Source organism: Salmo trutta, chromosome 36 (genome assembly GCF_901001165.1).
Source record: "Salmo trutta chromosome 36, fSalTru1.1, whole genome shotgun sequence".
Taxonomy (NCBI): Eukaryota; Metazoa; Chordata; class Actinopteri; order Salmoniformes; family Salmonidae; genus Salmo; species Salmo trutta.
Window position 1 is genome coordinate 28,975,315 of NC_042992.1, and position 19,494 is coordinate 28,994,808.

At 43.8% G+C, this 19,494-nt stretch overlaps 1 protein-coding gene across 7 annotated transcripts in view; it reads right to left on the reverse strand.

Annotated features, from left to right (window-relative positions):
- LOC115175798 (A-kinase anchor protein 9) overlaps positions 1-19,494 on the reverse strand; it is a 135,446-nt gene that overhangs the window by 50,408 nt on the left and 65,544 nt on the right. For 6 of the 7 annotated variants that reach the window (XM_029735330.1, XM_029735329.1, XM_029735331.1 and 3 more), the window contains 6 exons: positions 18,085-18,145; positions 16,751-17,077; positions 15,801-16,079; positions 8,080-8,201; positions 7,493-7,683; positions 2,860-3,092 (listed from right to left, as the gene is read on the reverse strand). In XM_029735330.1, the coding sequence (XP_029591190.1) occupies positions 2,860-3,092; positions 7,493-7,683; positions 8,080-8,201; positions 15,801-16,079; positions 16,751-17,077; positions 18,085-18,145 (1,213 nt within the window). The remainder of the gene's footprint in view (positions 1-2,859; positions 3,093-7,492; positions 7,684-8,079; positions 8,202-15,800; positions 16,080-16,750; positions 17,078-18,084; positions 18,146-19,494) is intronic. The other variant, XM_029735326.1, reaches the window with a different exon arrangement.

The window sequence follows — 19,494 nt, forward strand, 5'->3', positions numbered from 1 at the left end:
AAACCCTTGTTGGCAATCACAGGGGTCAGACATTTCTTGTAGTTGGCCACCAGGTTTGCACACATCTCAGGAGGGATTTTGTCCCACTCCTCTTTGCAGATCTTCTCCAAGTCATTAAGGTTTCGAGGCTGACGTTTGGCCGTGTGTTTGGGTCATTGTCATGCTGGAATGCCCATCCACGAACCATTTTCAATGCCCTGGCTGAGGGAAGGAGGTTCTCACCCAAGATTTGACAGTACATGGCCCCGTCAAATGATTCGGTGAAGTTGTCCTGTCCCCTTAGCAGAAAAACACCCCCAAAGCATAATGTTTCCACCTCCATGTTTGATGGTGGAGATGGTGTTGTTGGGGTCATAGGCAGCATTCCTCCTCAAACCAAACACGGCGAGTTGAGTTGATGCCAAAGAGCTCCATTTTGGTCTCATCTGACCATAACACTTTCACCAGTTGTCCTCTGAATCCTTCAGATGTTCATTGGCAAACTTCAGACGGGCATGTATATGTATTCTTGAGCAGGGGGACCTTGCGGGCGCTGCAGGATTTAAGTCCTTCACGGCGCAGTGTGTTACCAATTGTTTTCTTGGTGACTATGGTCCCAGCTGCCTTGAGATCATTGACAAGATCCTCCTGTGTAGTTCTGGGCTGATTCCTCACCGTTCTCATGATCATTGCAACTCCATGAGGTGAGATCTTGCATGGAGCCCTAGGCCGAGGGAGATTGACAGTTCTTTTGTGTTTCTTCCATTTGCGAATAATCGCACCAAATGTTGTCACCTTCTCACCAAGCTGCTTGGCGATGGTCTTGTAGCCCATTCCAGCCTTGGGTAGGTCTACAATCTAGTCCCTGATATCCTTGGAGAGCTCTTTGGTCTTGGCCACGGTGGAGAGTTTGGAATCTGATTGATTGATTGCTTCTGTGGACAGGTGTCTTTTTTACAGGTAACAAGCTACGGTTAGGAGCACTCCCTTTAAGAGTGTGCTCCTAATCTCAGCTCGTTACCTGTATAAAAGACACCTGGGAGCCAGAAATCTTTCTGATTGAGAGGGGGTCAAATACTTATCTCCCTCATTAAAATGCAAATCAATTTATAACATTTTTGACATGCGTTTTTCTGGATATTTTTGTTGTTATTCTGTCTCTCACTGTTCAAATAAACCTACCATTAAAATTATAGACTGATCCTTTCTTTATCAGTGGGCAAACGTACAAAATCAGCAGGGAGTCAAATACTCTCCCCCCCCCCCCCCCCACTATATATGATAGAGTGGAGAGATGGAAGTCACTCTTCAGTAAAAGGCACATGACAGCCCACTTGGAGTTTGCCAAAAGGCACCTAAAGACTCTCAGACCATGAGAAACAAGATTCTCTGGTCTGATGAAACCAAGATTGAACTCTTTGGCCTGAATACCAAGCTTCACGCCTGGAGGAAACCTTGCACCATCCCTACGGTGAAGCATGATGGCGGCAGCATCATACTGTGGGGATGTTTTTCAGTGGCAGGGACTGCGAGACTAGTCAGGATCAAGGGAAAGATGAACGGAGCAAAGTACAGAGAGATCCATGATGAAAACCTGCTCCAGTGCTCTCAGAACCTCAGACGGGGGTGAAGGTTCGCCTAACAACAGGACAACGACCATAAGCACACTGCCAAGAAAACGCAGGAGTGGCTTCGGGACAAGTCTCTGAATGTCCTTGAGTGGCCCAGCCAGAGGCCAGACTTGAACACGATCGAACATCTCTGGACAGACCTCGAAATAGCTGTGCAGCAACGCTCCCCATCCAACCTGACAGAGCTTGAGAGGAGCTGCAGAGAAGAATGGGAGAATCTCCCCAAATACATGTGTGTCAAGCTTGTAATATCATACCCAAGAAGACTCGAGGCTGTAATCGCTGCCAAAGGTGCTTCAACAAAGTACTGAGTAAAGGGTCTGAATACTTATGTAAATGCAATATTTCCAGGTTTTAAAAAATATATAAATAAGTAAATATTTCAAAAAACCTGTTTTGCTTTGTCATTATGGGGAAGTGTGTGTAAATTGATGAGGGGGGGAAAAACTATTTAATCAATTTTAGAATAAGTTTGTAATGTAACAAAATGTATAAAAGGTCAAGGGGCCTGAATACTTTCCGAATGCACTCTACATTATAGTATATTTATGCCTCCAACTTTCTCACTCATCATTATTCACGAATCATTTAAGATAATCTGTAATCATGGTAGCATCCATGTCAATGTAGGAACATATTCTATTCTTATTTACAATAAAAGTGACTCCAGAATTAAACTGTGGATTATTTACCATTAATTTTGATTGGGCACAAAATAATCTGAAACCAAACCAAAACAAACAGCAAATGCATCCTACAAATTTGTAGGCACAAGCTGGATGTAGTTATTGCGTGTTATGAATATGGGACCAAATACTAAACTTTTTTACTACTTTAATACACATAAGTGAACTTGTCCCAATACTTTTGGTCCCCTAAAATGGGAGACTATGTACAAACAGTGCTGTAATTTCTAAACAGTTCACCCGATATGGATTAAAATACCCACAAATTAAAGGTGACAGTCTGCACTTTGAAGTCATTGTATCCTTTCAAATCCAAAGTGCTGGAGTAGAGAGCCAAAATAATAAAATATGCGTCACTGTCCCAATACTTTTGGAGTTCACTGTATGTCAGAGCGCCTTTAGATTGCTCCACATTGATTTAATCAAAACGGCCTTTAAATTACTGTCAATTTGTACAAGACAGTAAAAAATGCTTTTGGCACTTTGATTCAGAGGAAAATGTATATTTAAACAGAAAAGATAGATTTTCTGTGTGGTCCACAATTTAGTATGCTGTGATGTACCTGATTGGTCGTCTCAGTAATGGCCACCAGCAATTTCTCCACGGCAGCCTGGAGGCGGGAGCTAATATTCATGAGGTACTCCTCGTTCTCCAGCTGAAGCTCCGGCAACAGGCTGTGACTGTCCGTCATCATCTGCTGGGACATCTCCAGGCCCTCGTCCGTCTCGCCCGACCACATGCTCACGTCGTCCACCCCAGGCTCGCTTCCCTGGCAACTCTCAGTCACCGACGCATCTGGGCATGAACGACCAAAATAGAGGGCAAGGTTAATTGTCAGGACAAAACACTTCATTGGAAACAATATTGCTCATTGTCACCAATATCAACCAGTCATTAATTGTATTATTTTTATCCAAAAAATACAGTTTTGGCCATGCATTTATCAACATATTATAATATAAGGGATAGTATCCCAGATGTTAATCAGACAAGGCTTCCGAAGACTGGAGTTGCCCAACTCTACCTTGGTCTAATAGACTGAGCACTGTCCTTGTGCCAATATCACATTCAAACTGCTACATAATGTACAAGTATAATCCATGAAAACAGAGGTTACAGACTCTATCCTAGCTGACTGGTAGTGCCACCCTAGACACAACCACACACAGAACTAAACAGCAAATAACGGACATGATGCTACTTAATTATCCACAATTGCCTCTATATTCTAAGGAGGGACACAAGTCATCTCTTACTCCCTCTCTCTTCTCAGTGCATTGGTCCACACTTTTCTAGCAAGAGAATGCAGGGGGAAAGAGTACGGATCACATTATTATTAGGTGGTGGATCACAGTTGGCATCTTCTATCATAACCGCTAACAACATTTGAATGAAAATACACATGCCATATGTGTGGTTGATACAAGTGTATGAGATGATCATGAATGGGGAATCCTGGTTGTCATGTACTTTGTGACAACAAAATCAGAATTTTTTTTTAAATCTTAGAATCTTTAAAAGGAGTCAGTACTATTGTGTACATTGATAACTATTTTGTTTACCCAAACATCAAGTTCACTTGACAGTCAAATTAACCCTGTCAACAGCTATAATTCATTGATAAAATACCAGACCGTATGAAAAGTTGTAAAAAAGTAAAGCGGTTGGTTATATAGCTAGTTCTCTGAACTGTAAAATCTAACCACAATAATTCACCTAGTATTGCATTAATGCATAGGTGTCTGTGTGTTTGTTTTATGTGTATATGTGCACACTACAGTATCTGTGTTTACACACGTATGTGTGTTTCGTGTGTGTCGAGAGGGCAGGCAGATGTTTACTTGACTTTGCAGCTTAAAGGGATACTGCGAGGTTCTGGCATCTAAGGCCTTGTTCTACTTACCCAGAGTCAGATGAACTTGTGGATACCATTTTTATGTGTCGCCGTGCAGTATGAAGGAAGTTAGAGTTAACATCGCAAGCCACTGCTAACTAGTGTTAGCGCAATGACTGGAAGTCTACAGGTACGGTACCATTGCTACTGTACCTGTAGACGTCGTCATTTCACTTAAATGCCAGATTCTAGCAGTATCCTCTTAAGCCTGTAGACACAGAAGGGAGAGACATATGGCTACGCTTGGCAGGGTGTTGTGTCTTAAACACACTTGTCACATTTAGCGACTCCTCCTTTGGGCCACATACAAACATATGAGAGACGAGAATATACTGTAGACACTAAGGAGTATAATGGCATAATGATTATTGTCTGATAGGGAGTGGTTGGGGAATGGATGGACCATAAAATTGCAGGTTCAAATCCAGGGTAAGGTATACTGAGGTTGTGCCCTTGAACAAGTGCGCCTGACCTCAATTGCTTCATTCAGCTATCTAGTCATGTGATTCTATGATGTGTGAAATAAAGGTTATGAGCAAGTGTTATCTGGAGGGAATAACACACTCAGTATATCAAACATTAGGAATAGCTTCCTAATACTGAGTTGCACCTCCCCCCTTTTGCCCTCAGAACAGCCTCAATTCATTGGGGCATGGACTCTACAAGGGGTAGAAAGCGTTCCACAGGGATGCTCTCTCATGTTGACTCCAATGCTTCCATTTACATTTACATTTAAGTCATTTAGCCGACGCTCTTATCCAGAGGGACTTACAAATTGGTGCATTCACCTTATGATATCCAGTGGAACAACCACTTTACAATAGTGCATCTACATCTTTTAGGGGGGGGAGGGGGGTTAGAAGGATTGCTTTATCCTATCCCAGGTATTCCTTAAAGAGGTGGGGTTTCAGGTGTCTCCGGAAGGTGGTGATTGACTCCGCTGTCTTGGCGTCGTGAGGGAGCTTGTTCCACCATTGGGGTGCCAGAGCAGCGAACAGTTTTGACTGGGCTGAGCGGGAACTGTGCTTCCTCAAAGGTAGGGAGGCGAGCAGGCCAGAGGTGGATGAACGCAGTGCCCTTGTTTGGGTGTAGGGCCTGATCAGAGCCTGAAGGTACGAAGGTGCCGTTCCCCTCACAGCTCCGTAGGCAAGCACCATGGTCTTGTAGCGGATGCGAGCTTCAACTGGAAGCCAGTGGAGAGAGCTTCCCACAGTTGTGTTGGCTGGATGTCCTATGGGTGGCGGACCATACTTGATATACACTGGAAACAGTTGAGCGTGAAAAAACCCAGCAGCATTGCAGTTTCTGACACCACCCGTTGTGCCTGGAACCTATTACCATACCCCGTTTTTGTTTTGCCCATTCACTCTGAATGGCACACAAACACCATCCATGTCTCGATTGTCTCAAGGCTTAAAAATCCTTCTTTAACCTGTCTCTTGCCCTTCATCTACACTGATTGAAGTGGAATTAACAAGTGGCATCAATAAGGGATTCATCTGATCAGTCTATTAACTGGAAAGAACTGTTCTTAATGTTTTGTATACCCAGTGTACATTCTGTTAATACCAAGCAGTCACCAGGAAAAACTCTGAGCTCTACAATAAGTCTGGTTAAAGGTGTTACCGAAGGACTGCCATGTCACCTTCAGAGTTGGATTCATTCCTATGATTCATCAGTTACAGCATGTGATTCTGAAACGATGCCTACTAGTGACAGGTCTGTCAGTCTGGCTGGACTGCTTTTCCTCTGGCAGCTGTGGGAACTTGACTTTTAACAATGTTTGGCGCAGGGCAAAAAAAATGCCATGAATTCTATAGTCCCTGGGGAATCAAGTGTATTTCTCTCTCAGTCTGCATAATGAAACAGAGTTTTGTGTACTAAGCAGCCATTGGCTGTAATGATGAAAAGATACAAACGTGATCATTTTTCATGTTTTGGCCAGCATGTCAAAGGTTATATGATGATAATATCTGTACAATAAAGTGAAATTTGCATTGATATTACATGTATGAATTTCCCCTGTATCCTAGCAGCCTGGTTGGGGTCAATACCATTTAAATTCCATTCAATTCAGGAAGTATACTAACATTTCAATTCCAATACTCTTCTACGATTTTCAATGAGGAACATTTTGAATAGGAGTTTGGTTCACTTGTTGAATTGACTGGAGTTTAAATGGAATTGACCCCAACCCTGTAATGCAGTTGACTTCCACACAAACTGCATATTGGCAAAATTGATGATACTGTATACACCAAGTGCACAAAACATTAGGAACGCCTTCCTAATATTGATTTGCAACCCCTTTTGCCCTCAGAACAGCCTCAATTCGTTGGGGCTTGCACTCTAAAAGGTGTGGAAAGCGTTCCACAGGGATGCTGGCCCATGATGACGCCAATGTTTCACACAGTTATCAAGCTGGCTGGTGGAACATTCTTGATACACACTGGAAACTGTTGAGCATGAAAAACCCAGCAGTGTTGCAGTTGTTGACACACTCAAACCGGTGTGCCTACCATACCTCGTTCAAAGGCACTTAAATCTTTTGTCTTGCCCATTCACCCTCTGAATGGCATACATACATAATCCATGTCTCAATTGTCTCAAGGCTTAAAAATCCTTCTTTAACCGTCTCCTCCCCTTCATCTACACTGATTGAAGTGGATTTAACAAATTACATCAATAAAGGATCATAGCTTTCACCTGTATTCACCTGGTCAGTCTATGTCATGGAAAGAGCAGGTGTTCCTAATGTTTTATACGCTCAGTGTACATCCACAATTAATTCAATGTGATGCGTAGCAACTCCTTTATATATTTTAACCTGACCTCCCTTACTCTGGTGCCATAGAGAAAGGTAGAAGGTAACCAGTCAGTCAGGACCTCTTTAGATTTTCAAACCAGTATTGCCACTGGCAGGACTTGTTAGCAGCCATACAAAATGAAATCTGACATTTTCCATGGCAATAAGTATTCTCTCTCTCCCCATCTTTCCTTCCGGTCCAGTGTATATTTCTGTCACACAGCGAGCCCTCAACCCTTTCACCTCTTCTGGTTTTGTCTGGCTCTATTTAATAAAATCTAAATCATCTTGATGGAGAGGGATAGAGCTCTTCCAAGATTTCGATCCCCAAGGTGGCCTGATTGGTGTCACACGTTTGTCGCAGCCCTATCTACTAATCATGGTCTTCAGTTAAGTGTAATCAGATGTGTTGGTTAGAAATGTAAATGAACTGTGACACCAGTAAGGCCCGGAGGAGCCATAACGGGTTTGTTTGGAATTGGCTGCTCAACTAACCTCCCGCAGCCCCTGTGGCAGGCCTGAAGGTCTCGCCAGCAGCTCTCTGCCAGGTGGGTCTCTGTGAGGAGGACGGGGGTACCAGCAGCCCCTCCACGTGGCGTCCAATGGTCTCCTCAGCGGCCGCTGTGGTCTTGAGCACATCACTCAGCACCTGGCGGAGGCTCTCGTTGGCCTTTCGCAGCAGATTCCTGAGGAAAGAAGAGAAGACAATAAATGTTGGTGGGACAAAAGATGGTCTTTCATTCACTTCAAACAAATGTTTTGGATACGTTTGAGGTTGGCAAGACGCATATCGCTTTGGTTGTGGTCCTTTGTCATAGTCAATACATAAATCTGTTTTTGAATGAACTTTTTTTGTGTTGTAATATTGTTCTTTAAGAGCTCCTTTTGAATTAACCCACTTATATAAAAATATTACATTGTCATATTCAGTATAGAACACAGCTTATACTAAGACATTTTAGGATAAGTCGGGTCCAATAAAATGTGCAGAGGTAAAATCATGACGTGCACTGGAGCTAAATACATTTTCTACAATATAAATAAAATAGAAACTTTAAACATTTATCGTTCTATAGTCATACCTCTCAGCAGTGATGACCTGATGATCTGGACAGGAAGAGCCATCCCCTCCAACTTGTGACGAAACCTTTTCACTCACTGCCCTCTTCCTCCTGTCCTCTTCATCTTCCTCATCTCCTCTCTTCTTCAGCAGACGGACCGGCAGGAGGGAGAAGAACGACAACAGCCCTGTCATCATCACCCGTTTACAGACAAGCACACACTTCCACACTGTGTTGACGACCCCTGGAAACATGAGATAGTGACGGCAAGACAAGCTAAAGGCATGACCATTATAAGGATGGTGGATTCAAATCAGATGAGAGTCCAAGCGCGCCCCGGTGCAGACACTCACAAACACATTAACTTCCATGGAAGCGAGGGAAACACTAGTATCTGTGCTGTTATGGCAACAGGTGCACCTGAGACAATGGGCTGATGAAGGAAGTAGAGTGGCTCCCTCTCTTGGTGAGGGAACAGAAATGCTGCCAATTCAGATAGATAATCGAGAGATGTGGTCATTTAGGAATGGACGTGAAAATTGTGTATACTGGTTGAGGCTGTTGAGGTTTCTGCCACAATATTTTTTACCTTTGAGCAATTTGACATTTATATGAAATTAAAAACTGTTATAGAGTAGGCACTCTTCATGTCATAATAAGTTAGGCTATAATGCAAAGAGCACATTGTCCCAACTGAACATCAGTAAATGCAGTCAATAGATTAAAAGGATTGAATGTATTGCGGGTATAACATAATAATAACTAAACACATCAAGAGGCCAAAAAGGTTGAGTGACCTCCATCATGGATGTTCCAGGGGCTGATTGTATAAACATAGCCTGAAGACATTTCGATTCACACTACTGAGTGAGTCTCCATTCATCAAACACTGCATAACATAACGGATTCCAAACGGCCTATATCGAATCTCCCATTTCTCTCAACATCTTTTGAAAAAGCTGTTGCACAGAAACTCACTGCCTTCCTGAAGACAAACAAAGTATACGAAACGCTTCAGTCTGGTTTTAGACCCCATCATAGCACTGAGATTGCACTTGTGAAGGTGGTAAATGACCTTTAAATGGCATCAGACCGAGGCTCTACATCTGTCCTTATGCTCCTAGACCTTAGTGCTGCTTTTGATACCATCGATCACCACATTCTTTTGGAGAGATTGGAAACCCAAATTGGTCTACACGGACATGTTCTGGCCTGGTTTAGATCTTATCTGTCGGAAAGATATCAGTTTGTCTCTGTGAATGGTTTGTCCTCTGACAAATCAACTGTACATTTTGGTGTTCCCCAAGGTCCCGTTTTAGGACCACTATTGTTTTCACTATATATTTTACCTCTTGGGGATCTTCGAAAACATAATGTTAAATATCACTGCTATGCGGATGACACAGAGCTGTACATTTCAATGAAACATGGTTAAGCCCCAAAATTGCCCTCGCTGGAAGCCTGTGTTTCAGACATAAGGAAGTGGATGGCTGCAAACTTTCTACTTTTAAACTCGGACAAAACAGAGATGCTTGTTCTAGGTCCCAAGAAACAAAGAGATCTTCTGTTGAATCTGACAATTAATCTTGATGGTTGAACAGTCGTCTCAAATAAAACTGAAGAACCACGGCGTTACTCTGGACCCTGATCTCCCTTTTGACGAACATATCAAGACTGTTTCAAGGACAGCTTTTTTTCATCTACGTAACATTGCAAAAATCAGAAACTTTCTGTTAAAAAATGATGCAGAAAAATGAATCCATGCTTTTGTCACTTCTAGGTTAGAGTACTGCAGTGCTCTACTTTCCGGCTACCCGGATAAAGCACTAATTAACTTCAGTTAGTGCCAAACACGGCTGCTAGAATCTTGACTAGAACTGAAAAATTTGATCATATTACTCCAGTGCTAGCCTCCCTACAATGGCTTCCTGTTAAGGCAAGGGCTGATTTCAAGGTTTTACTGCTAACCTACAAATCATTACATGGGTTTGCTCCTACCTATCTTTCCGATTTGGTCCTGCCGTACATACCTACAAGTACGCTTTGGTCACAAGACGCAGGCCTCCTAATTGTCCCTAGAATTTCTAAGCAAACAGCTGGAGGCAGGGCTTTCACCTATAGAGCTCCATTTTTATGGAATGGTCTGCCTACCCATATGAGAGACGCAGACTCGGTCTCAACCTTTAAGTCTTTATTGAAGACTCATCTCTTCAGTAGGTCCTATGACTGAGTGTAGTCTGGCCCAGGAGTGTGAAGGTGAACGGAAAGGCACTGGAGCAACGAACCACCCTTGCTGTCTCTGCCTGGCCGGTTCCACTCTCTCCACTGGGATTCTCTGCCTCTAACCCTATTACAGGGGCTGAGTCACTGGCTTACTGGTGCTCTTCCATGCGGTGCGTCACTTGAGTGGGTTGAGTCACTGACGTGGTCCTCCTGTCTGGGTGGGCACCCCAGGGTTGTGCCCTGGGGGAGATCTTTGTGGGCTATACTCAGCCTTGTCTCAGGATGGTAAGTTGGTGATTGAAGATATCCCTCTAGGGGTGCGTGGGCTGTGCTTTGGCAAAGTGGGTGGGGTTATATCCTGCCTGTTTGGCCCTGTCCGGGGGTATCATCGGATGGGGCCACAGTGTCTCCTGACCCCTCCTGTCTCAGACCACAGCATTTATGCTGCAGTAGTTAATGTGTCGAGGGGCTAGGGTCAGTCTGTTATATCTGGAGTATTTCTCCTGTCTTATCCGGTGTCCTGTGTGAATTTAAGTATGCCCTCTCTAATTCTCTCTTTCTCTCTCGGAGGACCTGAGCCCTTGGACCATGCCTCAGGACTACCTGGCATGATCCTGATGACTCCTTGTTGTCCCCAGTCCACCTGGCCGTGCTGCTGCTCCAGTTTCAACTGTTCTGCCTGCGGCTATGGAACCCTGACCTGTTCAATGTGATTACTATTATTTGACCATGCTGGTCATTTATGAACATTTGAACATCTTGGCCATGTTCTGTTATAATCTCCACCCAGCACAGCCAGATGAGGACTGGCCACCCCTCATAGCCTGGTTCCTCTCTAGTTTTTCCTAGCCGCCGTGCTTCTACACCTGCATTGCTTGCTGTTTGGGGTTTAGGCTGGGTTTCTGTACAGCACTTTGATATATCAGCTGATGTAAGAAGGGCTATATAAAATACATTTTATTTGATTTCCATTCACACCCTTGTGGGGCAAGTGTCCATTCATCATCACTGAAAAACTCCATTATTATAGATTCTGAACAACTGATGTTCTTTATAGGCTGAGGTGGAAAGTAGTAGAGGTGCAACTGAACTGTAAGATAAAAATAACCTTTTCTTTCTGTGAGCCTCTGCTTTTCATTTGCGATTTTGCCCTTTCCTTCTCTCCACTTTGTTTTCTTTCGTTCTCTCCATCAGAGGAATATCCCATCTGCAATCAATAAGCAAGTAGCTTTAATTTATTCAATGATCAAAATGATAACATTCACAACAACTTAGAATCGGTGTTTAACACTTTCTATTTTCTTTGAATCAAAACGTTAGAACATTTGTAATGTAGTGGTGTAAACATTAGCTGGTAGCTTAGCTCACCCCTAGTATCAGTTTGTCAAGTAAGTGGTGAACTTATTCATACATGCAAACTCTTCCATGCACTGAAAATGCTCACACACACTCTCAAACAAAGGGAGAAAGTTGCCTGAATGCAATCAAACTCCAGCTATGAATTACCCAAAAAACATAATCAGGTAAATTGCAGTTAAATAACTTCTTTACCAAGTTGTCCTCAACATTACAGGATTTGTCTTGAGTGCGTGTGAGGAGGACTCTCGTCACATCACGAACATCGAACCCGGCATCCAATGTCATCATGCAGGTAATGACTAATCATGCAATAAATGTTTTGAGAAAAGCCTGCCGGAGCAAGGGGGTCTGTGTGTGTGTGTGTGTGTGTGTGTGTGTGTGTGTGTGTGTGTGTTGCACACCATGAGTGTGGTCAGGACTTCCCACAATCACCTTTCAAAATACATGAATATTTAGTTCAGCATCAATATCTCAAGGATGTAAAACTCAGGCCTTGAATGACAGCTCAAGTACTCAGGTACTCGCATCATACCACGATGGTGCTTCAATTCCCTCCCACACTTCCCTCACTTATGAGGACATGGAAATATGTTATCAGGGAAAGTAGGCAAGCACTGTTACATTGAGGCTTACATTGAAGTTACTATGGCATATACTTTTTTGGCGTGGCGTTAGTTTATGTCTATCACTTACTTTAGGTGCCATTGCTAGCAAACAGGCTATGGTCTTCCTACTGAAACTAAACGCCCTGTGGGTGTAGCCAATATGGCGGCCGAGCGAAGCAGCTTTGGTTAGACAGCACATCCTCTGACTAGAAACACTTTGGACATGATGTAAAAGGCTATGGCTTAGGCAAAAAAAAACATTGATAGAAAGGGCTGGAAGGAGAAGGGGAACAACTAGTGTTAGGACAGTGATCCTTCAAAAGGCCCCTGGAGGGTTTGTACAAAGCAAACCACACCATTTGAGGTATAATAATATCCCTCATAAGGCGATCAAGTGGTTTAACCCACGAAGTGCTTCTCAATATGGAGAGCAATGGGTTAGAAGAGACAATACTTGGCAGGTGGATAAAAATCATTGTCAAACTCATTTAACACAGAACTACATTCAGCTTCTACTGAGGGTGGTTGCATTTGGTCTTTTAGATTGCATGTTTTGTAGAGCTTAAGACCTATTCAAAGTACCAGTGACTCCCTCAATACGGAAGTGGTCAGATGACGCGGATGCTACGTTACAGGACTGTTTTGCTAGCACAGACTGGAATACGTTCCGGGATTCATCCATTGGCATTGAGGAATATACCACCTTAGTCATCGGCTTCATCAATAAGTGCATCAACGACGACGTCCCCACAGTGACCGTACGTACATATCCCAACCAGAAGCCATGGATTACAGGCGACATCCGCATCGAGCTAAAAGGCTAGAGCTGCCACTTTCAAGGAGCGGGACACTAATCCAGTCGCTTATAAAAAATCCCGCTCCGCCTTCAGATGAACCATCAAACAGGCAAAGCGTGAATACAGGATTAAGATTGAATCCTACTACGCCGGCTCTGACACTCGTCGGATGTGGCAGGGCTTGAAAACTATTACGAACTATAAAGGGAAACCCAGTAACATTTAATTTGGAATCGAACCCAATTTACTAATCTGCCTTTTTTTCCTGAAATGTTTTGCCTTTTAATCGTAAAAACTTGAGACAACAACGGCTGCGGGCCACAAAGGAGCAGGCCTCTGCTGAAGCCTCGGGCTCACCTGACACGGACTCTGATATCGCCGACCTAGCCAATGGTGATGGCGGCTATCATTACATCTGAACAGACTGTGCTGGCTAAGGTTATTATCCTTAGACCCATCCGCACAAATACCTATTATTGCCACCGAGGTCAACATAAAGATTGACTCCGTTAACGAAGACTTGGCGAGACATGACACCCGTCTGAATAGCCTGGAAGATGGTTCAAATGTTTACTCTGGCAAAGTGGTGACACTGGAAGAGCAAGTCAACCGGCTATCAACAGATGTCGTCAAACTCCCTTCCAAGGTTGAGGACCTCGAGTACAGACAGCATCGGGGGAACGGTCACATTTTCAGTTTGAGAGAGGGACTCCAGACCGTAGGCGGAATGCAGCCTACCCTGTCCATAGCTAAACTGCTACAGGAAAATATAGGCCTTGATTACTCCCCCACCCTATACCGTGCGCACAGAAGCATACAGTCCGCACCGAAGAATGGGGAGCCACCCAGACCCATAGCAGTTAAATTCTACTACCTTCAGGAGAAGGAGGATGTCTTCTTCCGTAAGGCAGCGCGAGCAGCTCCCATCACCCACGACGGCCAGAATATTAGCATTTACCCGGACTACACGGCGACAGTCATGAAGAAGAGGTCAGCCTTCAACGAGGTGAGGGGGCTCCTACACCGCTGTCTGGATACCAAGTTCGGCATTCTTTACCAGCAGTACTGAAGATCACTACTCCCTCCCGCGAGCAGAAGACATTCTTAAACCCAACCAAGGCCAAACAATACATTGTCTCACACCTACATCCACAGGAGGACAGGGGACATAATACTAACTAGCCATTGTAGGCTCATACTGTGAACCTGCACTAGCCGTGCTAACACGACCAAGTACAAGGACCAACTAGTGAATTCCTATCTTGATTACCAACGTGCCTCCACCCTGCTGCCCAAAAAATGACAATTATTCATCCAGTAACTTAACGTTATGACCAAAGACGGTATGTATAGGGTGACATGTTCTCACAAGGACAATACAGTACATGGCACAATTAGCTTTTACCAACTAGCTGCAGCTGTAAAGCCACAGTGCTAGGTGGCGCGGTAATAATTAGCCAAGTCACTACATAAGGCTAGCCACTCTCATTCCATGCCTTAATAGGATACCAATGTTTTTACACTACTACTGGTCAGCAAATATATCTAAATGTGTTTATTGGGTTTCTACATTTGAAAACAAGGATGGCCCAACTTGGGCTATCATGGAGAAACAGTCTCCGGTCTCGCTCCTGTACTCCCCAATGCCCATGAACCTTGGCACCAATGTTTTGAACCCCATTGTTAAGAACTCCCTTAAACTCTGGTCCCAATTCCAAAGTCACTTTAGCCTTAAACAAGCAAGCGGCGTCTCTCCATTAACATCTAATCATCTCTTCCCAACAGATTGACACGTCATTCCAGTTCTGGCATAGGTACGGTCTGGTGTTTTTTTGTGACCTATTTGTTGATAACACATTCATCTCATTCAATACTCTGAGGGTTGACCATAACATTCCCAATCCCCACTTTTTTAGATACCTGCAAACTCGCAGCTTTGCCCCCAAAAAATTACCTTCATTTCCACTCGAGCGTACTAAGTGCCCAGTCGAGTGGTGCTTAGATCTTAACCCTTATCTGAAGGGCACAATCTCCAGATTATACGACATAATACAGAACATTAATCCGCATTCCTTTGCAAATACAAAATCTGCATGGGAGCAAGACCGGGGTGGCGAGCTACCCAATGATATATGACAACAAAGCGTATCCACACATAAATTGAGTAAGCCCATGTCTTATGCAAAATTAAGGTTTTGCACCATCTCCATTACTCAAATGACAGATTGGCAAAAATATACCCAAATGTTGACCCCAAGTGTTTGAGATGCCACCAGAGTTCAGCGACTGTGGGACACATGTTCTGGTCATGCACTGCTGCTACTCACTGTTTATTATCTATGCATAGTCACTTTACCCCTATCAACATGTACCTTGACTAACCTGTACCCCCGCACATTGTCTTGGTACTGGTACCACCTGTATATAGCCTTGTTATTTTACTGTGCTACTTTTTATTATTTTTGACTTTAGTTTATTTGTTAAATATTTTCTTAACTCTTTCTTGAACTGCATTGTTGGTTAAGGGCTTGTAAGTAAGCATTTCACTATTAGGTCTACCTGTTGTATTCGGCGCATGTGACAAATAAAGTTTGACTTGAAGTACTGAGCCTGTGCAACATTACACCTAATGCCAACCTAGATGTCATAACCCCAAATACTAAGCAAAGTCTGGTATCAACTGCCTCCATCTGAGACATGCTGCTGTTGAAATCAAACTCACTCATGAAAGCGCTATCTGGAAAGCCCCATTGCTAACCTGCTCAGATCCAGGACCTCCGTGCCAAAGCTGCGCTTCAACCCTACGGAGCTCCGCAGTCCTCTCTTCCAGCTCTCTCTCCAGCCTCTCTTTGTCCTCCACGAACTTCCTCTGCACCGCCTCCGGAGAGATCCCCTTGGCGAGTGAGCTCCTGGGGGTCTGCTGCTCCTCTTCCTCCTCAGATTGGGTCTGCATGGCCGAGGTTGTCTCGCGGGCGCTCTTGGAGATTCGGGCCAATTCGCTCTGCTGGGCAAACTCCACCGACATCTGAACTATGACCTAGGAGAGATGCGTATGAGGCATCATAGTGGAATGGTTTAAATTATATTTTGTTAAGTGAAAGAAAAAGGTTCAATAAAAAGTAGATTTTCAACTAAATCTGAAAGGCAATTCAATCTAGATAGTACTTAAAGCACTGCTACCCACAAATAAATGCTAAAAGAGCATATTCCTAACAAAAAACTTTTGGTTCAGCTTAAACAGTATGCTTGGTACAAAAGTGCTTATGACTATTGTGTGTGTGTTATTTTTAGATGTTCACAGGATTCACTGTGCCCTAGGATACAGTTAGTGCTTTAAACATACAAAGGGTGCTCATTAAAATAACAGCCAAATGTCTGCACTCTTCAAAATTCTCCAAGATTTGTTTTCATGCTTGTTAGTCGTTTAAGTCATTCTACAAAAAAAAAAATGTATTGGGTTATACTCTTCAAAGTACAGTAGGACCTTGTTCAGAAAACGAAAATATTTGTCATTATGAAATTGCCTTAAACTATGTAGAACATCTGAATTGCATACCTACACATATTTAGCCAGACACTGTACGACTGAGCTGTTGTTAGTACATGAAAGCAACATTTAAGTTTGTCTGTAGCCTTCAATAACTATTTTTTGGGGGGTTTAATAATTGTTCCCGTTCAATATTGCCTGTTTGGCAATCAACTTCTTACCTTAGCTATCTCCTCCTCCACCCTCTCCTGGTGTCTCCTCTCTTCCGCGCTGGGCCCCTCGATAGAGCGGACGCCCCCGTTGATGCCCTCTGGATCCTGCTTCACCTGTGACCACACCTCCTCCCTCTCTCTCTTTTCCTGCTCCCTCTCTTCTCTGAGTCTGGTGAGCTCGGCACAGTGTTGCTCCTTCAGCGCGGCCACCTCCTGGAGGTACTTGTGGTAGAGCGCTCTCCTCAGCGCCTGCAGCTGTGCCGTCAGGCTCATTGACTTTGCCGGCCCGCGTAGCTCCGCACCCAGGTCCACCAACAACGCCTCCTCCTCCACCAGCTAGAGATGAGGGGGAGGAATGGACAGGGGAAAGGACAGGGAAAGGATGGACACAGACCAAAATCAATGCGCCGGAGAGAAACGTGTATGGAAAGAAAAATAGGAGGGAAATAGAGGGAAAGATCCAGAGGCTTTTCAGAGTGTGCCCCCTCACTTTACCCTTACGCCTCAGCCACCCGCTAGAGATAAATGAATGCACCAATTCTACTTCCTATGCCTCCAAGGCTGATTGACACACACTGATAAATAGATGTCAGACATCCTATAGAGCCAAGTTTCAGTTCGGATAGAGCACCAGTATGTCCAGCTACAATAGTAAGTCTTTTTTCTCTCTTTCACTCAGTGACTCGTTATTGTGGTATAATGGCGCCTGGTGTTGGTTGCTCTCGTTGCTCTCAATCTCCCTCCCCCTCTTTTTCTCTCGTCCTTTCCTTCCACCTATTTGTGTTCCCCATCTTTCCGTCCCTCACCGGACATCTCTCACCCTTTCTTTCTGTATTTTCTTTCTCCCTCAATCTCTGAGCTGCTTTCTTCTCGGATGTGCAAGAGAGCGTCTCACGATGCTAGACTGGAGAGCAAGGGAGGTAGAGGGAGAGCGAGAGAACGAGCGGGAGGTGCAGTGATAGTGAGCGGGAGGCTTGACTGAAATGAACCGGGTCACTCACGCGGATAGAATCATGCAGCCGTAGACTGGAGTACCGTAGTACTATATTGCTAGCGCTAGCATCCACGCTACGCTAACCATTTACATAACTGGCACCTCGACTCTGAAACGTCCCCCCAGATAAAAAAATACATTTGAATGTGGCCTCTCACGCAGGGATCTGGGGCAGGTTTTAGCCAAAGGCTGCATTCTCCCCATCCCCCTCCATCCATCTCTCCTCCTCATCCTTTGCTCGCAGTGACGGCTAATGGAGTGTCTTAATTCAAATCAGCATTTGGGCTCAGATCGAGAGGTGGTGGTGTGTAATGGGGAAGATTTGGATAGTGAGATGGAGTGAGCAAACCTTTAGGTCCTCTGCATCCTCATCCTCTGTCCGCAAGCCAAGCTGGGCAGCACTGGACAGGCTGAAAGACAAGTCAGTTCAAAATGTAAGAAATTAGTAGTCTTAAATGCAAAAAAAAAAAAAAGACACCTTCACTTATGAAATGCAGTACCGATAGGTACCGATAAGAACTTCACAATGTGGTCAAAGAAAGTTTGCTACAGCAGAATTCAATATAAAGACCAAAGACAGTGGAAGGTAAAGGGTAAACAAACATCCGCTATAGTGAATAGCCTACTAGAGAATCTACTAGTATTATCTTTCAACATCTGACTTTTTTTAAGGATGGAATTCATGGTCTGATCTAAGTGCAGTTCATTTCCAACCACCCAGTGTGTGAATTGTACAGGGAACTGCTCCACCCAAATTCTCCTTTGGGATTAGCTAACTGGCACCATTCTATCAATCAACGTCATAATGGGGCATGTTCAGTGGGCTGCAATGTTTTAAACTTTGCAGATAGGAATGTAATGTATAAAACTGACACATGATTAGTAGTAATATGAGGGTTACTCAGATAGAAATGTATCATGTAAAAAAGAAATGCTTATCTGAATGTTCGGTAACCTTACCCTGCCCTAAATAAGCCTTCGATGCCAAAAGGATCCAAGTATTAATATAACTTAACTCTTGGGGCTAGGGGGCAGTATTGAGAATTTTGAAAAAAATATGTGCCCATTTTTAACTGCCTCCTACACCAACTCAGAAGCTAGGATATGCATATTATTAACAGATTTGGATAGAAAACACTCTGAATTTTCAAAAACTGTTTGAATGGTGTCTGTAAGTATAACAGAACTCATTCTGTCAGTCAAAACCCTGAGACAAATTCTAACAGGAAGTGGATATCTGATGTGTTGAATTACTTTTAACCTCTTGACGGTCGCCTATGATAGGGGGCGCTACAGCGATTTTAGAAAAAAAAATTGTGCCCATTTTAAACGGCCTCCTACTCAAACTCAGAAGCTAGGATATGCATATAATTAATACTTGTGGATAGAAAACACCCTAAAGTTTCTAAAACTGTTTGAATGGTGTCTGTGAGTATAACAGAACTCATATGGCAGTCAAAACCCCGAGACAGATCGTAACAGGATGTGGAATTCTGAATTGCGGACTCAACTTCATCACTTTGCCTATAAATCACACCGTGAGCTATGGTTCATTGAGCACTTCCTATTGCTTCCACTAGATGTCCCCAGTCTTTACAAAGTGGTTTGAGCCTTCTACTGTGAAAACTGACAGAATGAGAGTCTGTGGAACGTGGTCACATGAGGAGGGCCATCACCATTATGACGCCGGAGCCCCTGGCTACCCTCCCCTTTCGAAACGTTTTGAAAGACAATGCAATCGTCCCCCTTGAATGTTATT